The following is a 12,585-nucleotide window of genomic DNA, read 5'->3' as shown; positions in this document are numbered from 1 at the left end:
CTCATAAAGCAGGCTTTGGATCCTGTTTCGTTGTTTCTAACTTTTTTTTGTTCTTAGTACCCCATCTAATTCCAAGTATTTGAGGTAGTTAAGAGGACATGTATACAAAAGAAATGTTACAGTCAGAGATTTAGAAACCATAAGGATGGTATAGGGAGAAAATTGTACCTGAAAATCAAGGTAAGATACTAATTGTACTTGAGCATTAAAGTTTGGTACTATTTTCTGACACCAGTGTACTTGAACTAAATTACAAAAAGAAGTACACCACTTATTATAGTTCTTGTCTGATAAAAAGCAGTATGACAATTTTTTTTTATAGTTTAAAAAAGTTTTCAGTTGTGGTAAAATACAACATAAAATTTGCCATCATAACCATTTTAAGTGCACAGTTCAGTAGTGTTAAGTACACTCAGGCTGTTGTGCAGCCAACCCCAGTATAACAGTTTTTTCAGGAGAATAACCTTTTCTGGTTCTCAGTCTGTCAAAAGTTTGTCATGTAAATCTTAATAAAGAATGCTAAATGATGATGGACAGTGTCTTTAACGGAATTTTGCAGAAGATAAAAACATTGTTCTTATGGGTCTTTCTTCTGTTGACCCTAGAAATTGCAGATGTAACATTAAATATAACCCATTAAAAACATTTTAGTGGGAATCTAAGCCAATGGTGTGATGCTTTCTGGTGATTTAACTATGCAGGGTGAGAGCTTTAGAAATGGTGGGGGATGTATATTTAGTGTGAAACTTTTCTTCAAACAGACTTTTTTGACTTCACTTTGATAGGATTCAGTGGCAATCTTTCAAATTGAATTCTTTGGCTAGTGCTTGGAATGGAGATATATTTTGTATTGATTGAAGCTACATACCTCAGATGACAGTTCAGAGCTTGGCTTGTGTTTTGAAATGTTTCACTTCTTATTAGAGGTGGCTATAGGAAGACTTATTATGATCAGGGCTGTAATTTTTCTTAATTAGAAAAAGTATCTGGGCCAGGCGCAGTGACTCAGGCCTGTAACCCAAGCACTTTGGGAGGCCAAGCTGGGAGGATTGCTTGAGCCCAGGAGTTTGAGACCACATTGGGCAACATGGAAAGAAAAGTATCTGCCTAAAATAGTTGAGTTACTAATTTCGTACTGAGAAAAGTTTTGGTCTTATGCAATAATAAGGCCTTGAAGTGTTAAGGGAATCTTTACTATTAGGATTCCTAGGCTACAAAGCATCCCCATGACCTGGGTTCAATGTCAAGACAACTTTTTTTCCAGCTGTCTTTCGATTGATCCTAAAATCTCTTTTTTTTTCTTTTTTTTTTTTTTTGAGACCGAGTCTCATTCTGTCACCCAGGCTGGAGTACAGTGGCGAAATCTCTGCTCACTGCAAGCTCCACCCCCTGGGTTCATGCCATTCTCCTGCCTCAGCCTCCCGAGTAGCTATAGGTGCCCGCCACCACGCCTTGCTAGTTTTTTGTATATTTAGTAGAGACGGGATTTCACCGTGTTTTTCCATGTTAACCAGAATGGTCTCGATCTCCTGACCTCGTGATCCACCCGCCTTAGCCTCCCAAAGTGCTGGGATTACAGGTGTGAGCCACTGCATCCGGCCTGATCCTTTTGTTTTTAAGGCAGCACCACATTTTTACTTAATGACAATATAGCATGTATATTATGCTGTTCTTGCATTATTGCTATAAAGAAATACCAGTGACTGGGTAACTTATAAAGAAAAGAAGTTTAATTGGCTCACAGTTCTGCAGGTTTGCAAGAAGCATGCTTGGCTCCTGGGGAGTCCTCAGGAAGCTTCATTTATGGCAGAAGGTAAAGGGGATCAAGCATGTCACACGGCAAAAGCAGGAACAAGCAACAGAGAGTGGCAGGGGAGGTACCATACACTTTGAAACAAGTAGATTTTGTGCGAACTCAGAGTGAGAGATCATTTATCACCAAGGGGTGTCCCAAGCCATTGACGAGGTCTGTCCCCATGATCCCAACACTTCCCACTAGGCCCCACCCCCAACATTAGGGATTACAATTCAACAGGAGATTTGTGCAGGGACACATATTCAACTAATATATCAGCCTGTGACCATATTCTTCTCAAAATTGTCCAGAACAGCTTCCCCCTTAAAACGTCCATTTAGTGTTTACCAGAGATTTATTGAACACCCATTTTGTATAAGGCATGGTGTCAGATTTTGAGGATATAGATGTGGATAAGATGGAGAAAGTGCCTATCCTCCTGGGGTTTGGAGAAGACTGTGCAGTGAGCTGATTTTTAATTGGGTTTCAGCATGGCACAACAAGGCCTTTTCTGGTTGGAGTACAAGTTTCTTTAATAAGGGGCCCAGGAAGAAAACAGGATGATGGAGCTTTACTTAACACAAAGGTAATACATGTTAACTTTAGGAAAGCCAGTAATTATAGATACACAAAAATAAAATATCACTTGTAATCTTACCACTTAAAAATAATTACCATTAACATTTGGGATACGTATATGTATGTTTTTCCTTTGATGTGTAATTTACTTACAGTAAAAATGCACAGATCTTAGGTGTAGTTGATGAGCTTTGACAAAATGTCTATACCTGTGCAACCTCACCCAAATCAAGACGTGGAACATTGCCATCACCCCATGAGGGTCCCTCATGCCTTTTTCCAGTGACTTCACTTCTCCCAGAAGCAACCTCTGTTCTGATTTCTATTGCATAGATTTGGTTGGTTTGTTTTTTAATGTCCTCAAATAGAATTATTCAGTATATACACTTTTGTTTTGGTTTATTTTGGATATTTTTTAAAATTTTAACTTGTTAATGGATAATACATTTACATAGTTCAAAAATTTAAAGTTGCAAAGGATATGCAGTGCAGTTTCTCTACCACTGAAATTCATCAACCACCTACTTTCCTCTCTAGAGGCAACCAGTGTGTCACTTTCTCTGTATCCTTCCAGGGATTTTATAGATGTGTAAACAAATATATATAACATATATTTTTTCTTACCTCCATCTTTTGTACAAGTAGCATAGCATGCACATTGTTGTAGACCTTTTTTAAAACTTAGAAATATAATTTATTATATCAGTTTTATATATTATTTTATATGTTTTTAATCAGTTTTTTATATCTTTTTATATCAGTACCTAAAAGCTTCCTTAGTCACATGTATAGTTTATTTATTGCTCATAGTATTATAGTTTATCTAATCAGTACCATGTTACTTGACTTTTAGTCTGTTGCCAATCTTTTGATACTCGAAACAAAACTTTATGCCTCATTTAAAACCCTATGCATAGGCCAAGTGCAGTGGCTCACACCCATAACCCCAGCACTTTGGGAGGCCAAGGCAGTCTGATGGCTTCAGCCCAGGAGTTCGAGACCAGCCTGGGCAACATGGCAAAACCCAGTCTCTACTAAAAATACAAAAATTAGCCGGACATGGTGGCACACGTTTGTAATTCCAGCTACTTGGGAGGCTGAGGCACAAGAATCGCTTGAACCTGGGAGGTGGAGGTTGCAATGAGCCAAGATCACGTCACTGCCCTCTAGCCTGAGTGACAGAGTGTGACCCTGTCTCAAAAACAAAAACCCTATGCATAAATTATTTCTCATAAATATGAGTCTATTCTTACTGCATCATGCTAAGAGGCACATATTTGTCTGGTTGTTTCTTTTACTGTTAATATTCAGCTTGGTCAGTTGGTTCAGGTGTGGTCATGACCATTGTTTATAGAGCTCCTCTTTAGAGAGGTCACTTTATATTTCCCCCAGCCTTTTGCCCAAGTTTTTAGCAGCCATTGGTGATCATTGTCAAGATCTATTATTATTATTTTTATTATTATTATTATTTTTGAGATGGAGTCTCACTCTGTCGCCCCGGCTGGAGTGCAGTGACATTATCTTGGCTCACTGCAAGCTCCGCCTCCTGGGTTCACACCATTCTCCTGCCTCAGCCTCCGGAGTAGCTGGGACGTCAGGCACCCGCTGCCACACCTGGCTATTTTTTTGTATTTTTAGTAGAGATGGGGTTTCACTGTATTAGTCAGGATGGTCTCGATCTCCTGACCTCATGATCCACCCGCCTTGGCCTCCCAAAGTGCTGGGATTATAGGCATGAGCCACCGCGCCTGGCTGAGATCTATTATTTTATCAGGGGTTGCAAGATTCTAATTTCATTGTTCTTTCTGCGTTTACTAGTTTTGGAGTTCTTCTGTAAAGGAGAACTTTCTTTATCAACAGTTACACAAGTTGATGTGTAACTGAATTCATAATTGTTTCCTTAGGATGGGCTCCTGGAAATGGAATTGCTTGGGGAAAGGGTTTTTATTGAAGAAGACTTCTCATAAATATTGACAGATTGCTTGTAAAGATGTGATATCAGGCTGAGGGCAGTGGGTCATGCCTGTAATCCCAGTACTTTGGGAGTCCGAGGCGGGAGGATCACCTGAGGACGAGAGTTCAAGACCACCCTGGCCAATATAGTGAGACCCCATCTCTACTAAAAATACAAAAATTAGCTTGGTGTGGTGGCAAGCACCTGTAGTCCCAGCTACTCAGGAGGCTGAGACAGGAGAATCACTTGAACCTAGGAGGCGGAGGTTGCAATCCGAGATTGTGCCATTGCACTCCAGCCTGGGCGACTAGCAAAACTGTCTCAAAAAAAAAAAAAAAAAAAGGCCAGGCGAGGTGACTCACACCTATAATCCCAGCACTTTGGGAGGCCGAGGCAGGCAGATCACAAGGTCAGGAGATCAAGACCATCCTGGCTAACATGGTGAAACCTTGTCTCTACTAAAAATACAAAATAATTAGCTGGGCGTTGTGGCGGGTGCCTGTAGTCCCAGCTACTTGGGAGGCTGTGGCAGGAGAATGACATGAACCCGGGAGGTGGAGGTTGCAGTAAGCCAGGATCGTGCCACTGCACTCCAGCCTGGGCAATAGAGCGAGACTCCATCTCAAAACAAAACAAACCAACCAAACAAACAAAAAAATAAATAAAGATGTGATATCAGTTTACACCTCCACCTTTGTTATATGAGTGAAACGCTGTTTGTAACTTGTTGAAATAGTAGAGATGGGCACCTGAGAGATGAGCCAAGATAGTAAATGTCTTTATGGATCAGAACTGTCATCTCTTGACTTTCTCTATGAGACCGTGCTAATAAACTGGTATTGGGATAAATATAGTGTGACATTGGAAATACTTTCCAGTGTTTTCCAATTTGTGTGCATTGAAAATTTACTAATTTTGAAATTAGAAGGGCAATTAGATAATGTTAGGGAAAAAACACAACTACTATGTTTTTGTACATATGTAAGTAACATACATATTTGACTATGTATATTAACCATGTTTCAAAATATAATAGCCCTCTTAGCTTAAACAGTTACAGATATCTTAATGCTTTTTCCTTTGCAGTGACATTTCTGGGGGTAAACCCCTAGAAGTGGAGATGGCAGGGATAGAATACATGAATGATGATCCTGGCATGGTGGATGTTCTTTACGCCAAAGTCCATATGAAAGATGGCTCCAACAGGTATGTTTCTGGAATGCTTCTTTGTTTCAATCAAGAGGTACCTAAAATCATCCTCAAAAGTTTGATTAATTTTGATTCCTTTTCTTTGAGTTCTTATTGTAAAGAACATGTTAATTATTTCTCTCTCTCTCTTTCTTTCTTTTTTTTTTAAATAATCTCTTGGAAGAGGAATTTGTTGTAGGAAAAAGTATCATACTTTAAGTCTGACTTTTAGGATGGGGGTCTTACTATGATCAAGCTGATCTCAGCGTCCTGGGCTCCAGGGATCCTTCTGCTTCAGCCTCCCAAGTGGCTGTGACTATAGGAGCGCACCCTGCACCAGGCTAATCTGGTAGCTGCTGAGTTACTTGGGTAACGGGTGTTGATAGTTAGTCTTTGTGGAACTCAGTGGTTCCTTTGTGTTTTCCAGGATAAGAGGCAGGAAGGATGGCATTTTAGAATATGAGTTTCAAACGTGATGTAATGCGGTTGTAGTGGATACCAGGACAAAATGGGGATGAAAACTTTACCAACTTCATAGGGTTATTAATCTTAATTTTGGCTGGGCATGGTGGCTAATGCCTGTAATCCTAGCACTTTGGGAGGCTGAGGTGGGTGGATTGCTTGAGCCCAGGAGTTCAAGACCGGCCTGGGCAACAGAGTGAAAGAAGCTCTCTATAAAAAGAAAAACAAAAAAACAAACCAAAAACAAAATTAGCCAGACATGATGGTGTACACCTGTAGTTTTAGCTGCTCGGGAGGCTGAGATGGGAGGATCACCTGAGCCTGAGGAGGTCAAGGCTGCAGTGAGCCGCGATCACACCACTGCACTCCAGCCTGGGCAACAGAGCGAGACCCTGCCTCCAAAAAAAAAAAAAAAAAAAAAAAAAATTGGCCAGGTGCAGTGGCTCACGCCTGTAATCCCAGCACTTTGGGAGACTGAGGTGGGTGGATCATGAGTTCAGGAAATGGAATTTACCCTGGCTAACATGGTGAAAACCCATCTCTACTAAAAAAATACAAAAAATTAGCCAGGCGTGGTGGCGTGCGCCTGTAGTCCCAGCTACTCAGGAGACTGAGGCAGGAGAATCACTTGAACCAGGGAGGTGGAGGTTGCAGTGAGCCGAGATCGCGCCACTGCACTCCAGCCTGGCAACAGAATGAGACTCCATCTCAAAAAAAAAAAAAAATTAAAAAGATTAAATTGGGGGGGGCGGAGCAAGATGGCCGAATAGGAGCAGCTCCAGTCTTCAACTCCCAGCGCCAGCGACACAGAAGACCGGTGATTTCGGCATTTTCAACTGAGGTACTGGGTTCATCTCACTGGGGAGTGCCGGACGATCGGTACTGGTCAGCTGCTGCAGCCCGACCAGCGAGAGCTGAAGCAGGGCGAGGCATTGCCTCACCTGGGAAGCGCAAGGGGGAAGGGAATCCCTTTTCCTAGCCAGGGGAACTGAGACACACAACACCTGGAGAATCGGGTAACTCCCACCCCAATACTGCGCTTTGAGCAAACAGGCACACCAGGAGATCATATCCCACACCTGGCCGGGAGGGTCCCACGCCCACGGAGCCTCCCTCATTGCTAGCACAGCAGTCTGTGATCTACCGGCAAGGCATTGCTGAGGCTTAAGTAGGTAAACAAAGCTGCTGGGAAGCTCGAACTGGGTGGAGCTCACAGCAGCTCAAGGAAACCTGCCTGTCTCTGTAGACTCCACCTCTGGGGGCAGGGCACAGCTACACAACAACAACAACAACAACAACAACAAAGCAGCAGAAACCTCTGCAGACGCAAACGACTCTGTCTGACAGCTTTGAAGAGAGCAGTGGATCTCCCAACACGGAGGTTGAGATCTGAGAACGGACAGACTGCCTGCTCAAGTGGGTCCCTGACCCCTGAGTAGCCTAACTGGGAGACATCCCCCACTAGGGGCAGTCTGACACCCCACACCTCACAGGGTGGAGTACACCCCTGAGAGGAAGCTTCCAAAGCAAGAATCAGACAGGTGCACTCGCTGTTCAGAAATATTCTATCTTCTGCAGCCTCTGCTGCTGATACCCAGGCAAACAGGGTCTGGAGTGGACCTCAAGCAATCTCCAACAGACCTACAGCTGAGGGTCCTGACTGTTAGAAGGAAAACTATCAAACAGGAAGGACACCTACACCAAAACCCCATCAGTACATCACCATCATCAAAGACCAGAGGCAGATAAAACCACAAAGATGGGGAAAAAGCAGGGCAGAAAAGCTGGAAATTCAAAAAATAAGAGCACATCTCCCCCGGCAAAGGAGCGCAGCTCATCGCCAGCAACGGATCAAAGCTGGACGGAAAATGACTTTGACGAGATGAGAGAAGAAGGCTTCAGTCCATCAAATTTCTCAGAGCTAAAGGAGGAATTACGTACCCAGCGCAAAGAAACTAAAAATCTTGAAAAAAAAGTGGAAGAATTGACGGCTAGACTAATTAATGCAGAGAAGGTCATAAACGAAATGAAAGAGATGAAAACCATGACACGAGAAATACGTGACAAATGCACAAGCTTCAGTAACCGACTCGATCAACTGGAAGAAAGAGTATCAGCGATTGAGGATCAAATGAATGAAATGAAGCGAGAAGAGAAACCAAAAGAAAAAAGAAGAAAAAGAAATGAACAAAGCCTGCAAGAAGTATGGGATTATGTAAAAAGACCAAATCTACGTCTGATTGGGGTGCCTGAAAGTGAGGGGGAAAATGGAACCAAGTTGGAAAACACTCTTCAGGATATCATTCAGGAGAACTTCCCCAACCTAGTAGGGCAGGCCAACATTCAAATCCAGGAAATACAGAGAACGCCACAAAGATACTCCTCGAGAAGAGCAACTCCAAGACACATAATTGCCAGATTCACCAAAGTTGAAATGAAGGAAAAAAATCTTAAGGGCAGCCAGAGAGAAAGGTCGGGTCACCCACAAAGGGAAGCCCATCAGACTCACAGCAGATCTCTCGGCAGAAACTCTCCAAGCCAGAAGAGAGTGGGGGCCAATATTCAACATTCTTAAAGAAAAGAATTTTAAACCCAGAATTTCATATCCAGCCAAACTAAGTTTCATAAGTGAAGGAGAAATAAAATCCTTTACAGATAAGCAAATGCTTAGAGATTTTGTCACCACTAGGCCTGCCTTACAAGAGACCCTGAAGGAAGCACTCAACATGGAAAGGAACAACCGGTACCAGCCATTGCAAAAACATGCCAAAATGTAAAGACCATCGAGGCTAGGAAGAAACTGCATCAACTAACGAGCAAAATAACCAGTTAATATCATAATGGCAGGATCAGGTTCACACATAACAATCTTAACCTTAAATGTAAATGGACTAAATGCTCCAATGAAAAGACACAGACTGGCAAACTGGATAAAGAGTCAAGACCCATCAGTCTGCTGTATTCAGGAGACCCATCTCACATGCAGAGACATACATAGGCTCAAAATAAAGGGATGGAGGAAGATTTACCAAGCAAATGGAGAACAAAAAAAAGCAGGGGTTGCAATCCTAGTCTCTGATAAAACAGACTTTAAACCATCAAAGATCAAAAGAGACAAAGAAGGCCATTACATAATGGTAAAGGGATCAATTCAACAGGAAGAGCTAACTATCCTAAATATATATGCACCCAATACAGGAGCACCCAGATTCATAAAGCAAGTCCTTAGAGACTTACAAAGAGACTTAGACTCCCATACAATAATAATGGGAGACTTCAACACTCCACTGTCAACATTAGACAGATCAACAAGACAGAAAGTTAACAAGGATATCCAGGAATTGAACTCATCTCTGCAGCAAGCAGACCTAATAGACATCTATAGAACTCTCCACCCCAAATCAACAGAATATACATTCTTCTCAGCACCACATCGTACTTACTCCAAAATTGACCATATAATTGGAAGTAAAGCACTCCTCAGCAAATGTACAAGAACAGAAATTATAACAAACTGTCTCTCAGACCACAGTGCAATCAAACTAGAACTCAGGACTAAGAAACTCAATCAAAACCGCTCAACTACATGGAAACTGAACAACCTGCTCCTGAATGACTACTGGGTACATAACGAAATGAAGGCAGAAATAAAGATGTTCTTTGAAACCAATGAGAACAAAGATACAACATACCAGAATCTCTGGGACACATTTAAAGCAGTGTGTAGAGGGAAATTTATAGCACTAAATGCCCACAAGAGAAAGCAGGAAAGATCTAAAATTGACACTCTAACATCGCAATTAAAAGAACTAGAGAAGCAAGAGCAAACACATTCGAAAGCTAGCAGAAGGCTAGAAATAACTAAGATTAGAGCAGAACTGAAGGAGATAGAGACACAAAAAACCCTCCAAAAAATCAATGAATCCAGGAGTTGGTTTTTTGAAAAGATCAACAAAATTGACAGACCACTAGCAAGACTAATAAAGAAGAAAAGAGAGAAGAATCAAATCGACGCAATTAAAAATGATAAAGGGGATATCACCACCGACCCCACAGAAATACAAACTACCATCAGAGAATACTATAAACACCTCTACGCAAATAAACTGGAAAACCTAGAAGAAATGGATAATTTCCTGGACACTTACACTCTTCCAAGACTAAACCAGGAAGAAGTTGAATCCCTGAATAGACCAATAGCAGGCTCTGAAATTGAGGCAACAATTAATAGCCTACCAACCAAAAAAAGTCCAGGACCAGATGGATTCACAGCTGAATTCTACCAGAGGTACAAGGAGGAGTTGGTACCATTCCTTCTGAAACTATTCCAATCAATAGAAAAAGAGGGAATCCTCCCTAACTCATTTTATGAGGCCAACATCATCCTGATACCAAAGCCTGGCAGAGATACAACAAAAAAAGAGAATTTTAGACCAATATCCCTGATGAACATCAATGCAAAAATCCTCAATAAAATACTGGCAAACCGGATTCAGCAACACATCAAAAAGCTTATCCACCATGATCAAGTGGGCTTCATCCCTGGGATGCAAGGCTGGTTCAACATTTGCAAATCAATAAACATAATCCAGCATATAAACAAAACCAAAGACAAGAACCACATGATTATTTCAATAGATGCAGAAAAGGCTTTTGACAAAATTCAACAGCCCTTCATGCTAAAAACGCTCAATAAATTCGGTATTGATGGAATGTACCTCAAAATAATAAGAGCTATTTATGACAAACCCACAGCCAATATCATACTGAATGGGCAAAAACTGGAAAAATTCCCTTTGAAAACTGGCACAAGACAGGGATGCCCTCTCTCACCACTCCTATTCAAGATAGTGTTGGAAGTTCTGGCTAGGGCAATCAGGCAAGAGAAAGAAATCAAGGGTATTCAGTTAGGAAAAGAAGAAGTCAAATTGTCCCTGTTTGCAGATGACATGATTGTATATTTAGAAAACCCCATTGTCTCGGCCCAAAATCTCCTTAAGCTGATAAGCAACTTCAGCAAAGTCTCAGGATACAAAATTAATGTGCAAAAATCACAAGCATTCTTATACACCAGTAACAGACAAACAGAGAGCCAAATCATGAATGAACTTCCATTCACAATTGCTTCAAAGAGAATCAAATACCTAGGAATCCAACTTACAAGGGATGTAAAGGACCTCTTCATGGAGAACTACAAACCACTGCTCACTGAAATAAAAGAGGACACAAACAAATGGAAGAACATACCATGCTCATGGATAGGAAGAATCAATATCGTGAAAATGGCCATACTGCCCAAGGTAATTTATAGATTCAATGCCATCCCCATCAAGCTACCAATGAGTTTCTTCACAGAATTGGAAAAAACTGCTTTAAAGTTCATATGGAACCAAAAAAGAGCCCGCATCTCCAAGACAATCCTAAGTCAAAAGAACAAAGCTGGAGGCATCACGCTACCTGACTTCAAACTATACTACAAGGCTACAGTAACCAAAACAGCATGGTACTGGTACCAAAACAGAGATATAGACCAATGGAACAGAACAGAGTCCTCAGAAATAATACCACACATCTACAGCCATCTGATCTTTGACAAACCTGAGAGAAACAAGAAATGGGGAAAGGATTCCCTATTTAATAAATGGTGCTGGGAAAATTGGCTAGCCATAAGTAGAAAGCTGAAACTGGATCCTTTCCTTACTCCTTATACGAAAATTAATTCAAGATGGATTAGAGACTTAAATGTTAGACCTAATACCATAAAAATCCTAGAGGAAAACCTAGGTAGTACCATTCAGGACATAGGCATGGGCAAAGACTTCATGTCTAAAACACCAAAAGCAACGGCAGCAAAAGCCAAAATTGACAAATGGGATCTCATTAAACTAAAGAGCTTCTGCACAGCAAAAGAAACTACCATCAGAGTGAACAGGCAACCTACAGAATGGGAGAAAATTTTTGCAATCTACTCATCTGACAAAGGGCTAATATCCAGAACCTACAAAGAACTCAAACAAATTTACAAGAAAAAAACAAACAACCCCATCAAAAAGTGGGCAAAGGATATGAACAGACATTTCTCAAAAGAAGACATTCATACAGCCAACAGACACATGAAAAAATGCTCATCATCACTGGCCATCAGAAAAATGCAAATCAAAATCACAATGAGATACCATCTCACACCAGTTAGAATGGCAATCATTCAAAAGTCAGGAAACAACAGGTGCTGGAGAGGATGTGGAGAAATAGGAACACTTTTACACTGTTGGTGGGATTGTAAACTAGTTCAACCATTATGGAAAACAGTATGGCGATTCCTCAAGGATCTAGAACTAGAAGTACCATATGACCCAGCCATCCCATTACTGGGTATATACCCAAAGGATTATAAATCATGCTGCTATAAAGACACATGCACACGTATGTTCATTGTGGCACTATTCACAATAGCAAAGACTTGGAATCAACCCAAATGTCCATCAGTGACAGACTGGATTAAGAAAATGTGGCACATATACACCATGGAATACTATGCAGCCATAAAAAAGGATGAGTTTGTGTCCTTTGTAGGGACATGGATGCAGCTGGAAACCATCATTCTCAG

The 12,585-nt window shown here is 41.2% G+C and overlaps 1 protein-coding gene across 4 annotated transcripts in view; it reads left to right on the top strand.

Annotated features, from left to right (window-relative positions):
• ASCC1 (activating signal cointegrator 1 complex subunit 1) overlaps nucleotides 1-12,585 on the top strand; it is a 120,067-nt gene that overhangs the window by 56,715 nt on the left and 50,767 nt on the right. For all 4 annotated transcript variants that reach the window (XM_021943379.2, XM_009214717.4, XM_031652263.1 and 1 more), the window contains exon 7: nucleotides 5,415-5,534. In XM_021943379.2, coding sequence (XP_021799071.1) covers nucleotides 5,415-5,534 — 120 coding nt within the window. The remainder of the gene's footprint in view (nucleotides 1-5,414; nucleotides 5,535-12,585) is intronic.

The sequence above is a fragment of the Papio anubis genome, chromosome 11, assembly GCF_008728515.1.
Source record: "Papio anubis isolate 15944 chromosome 11, Panubis1.0, whole genome shotgun sequence".
Taxonomy (NCBI): domain Eukaryota; kingdom Metazoa; phylum Chordata; class Mammalia; order Primates; family Cercopithecidae; genus Papio; species Papio anubis.
This window is presented reverse-complemented; position numbering and strand designations above follow the sequence as displayed.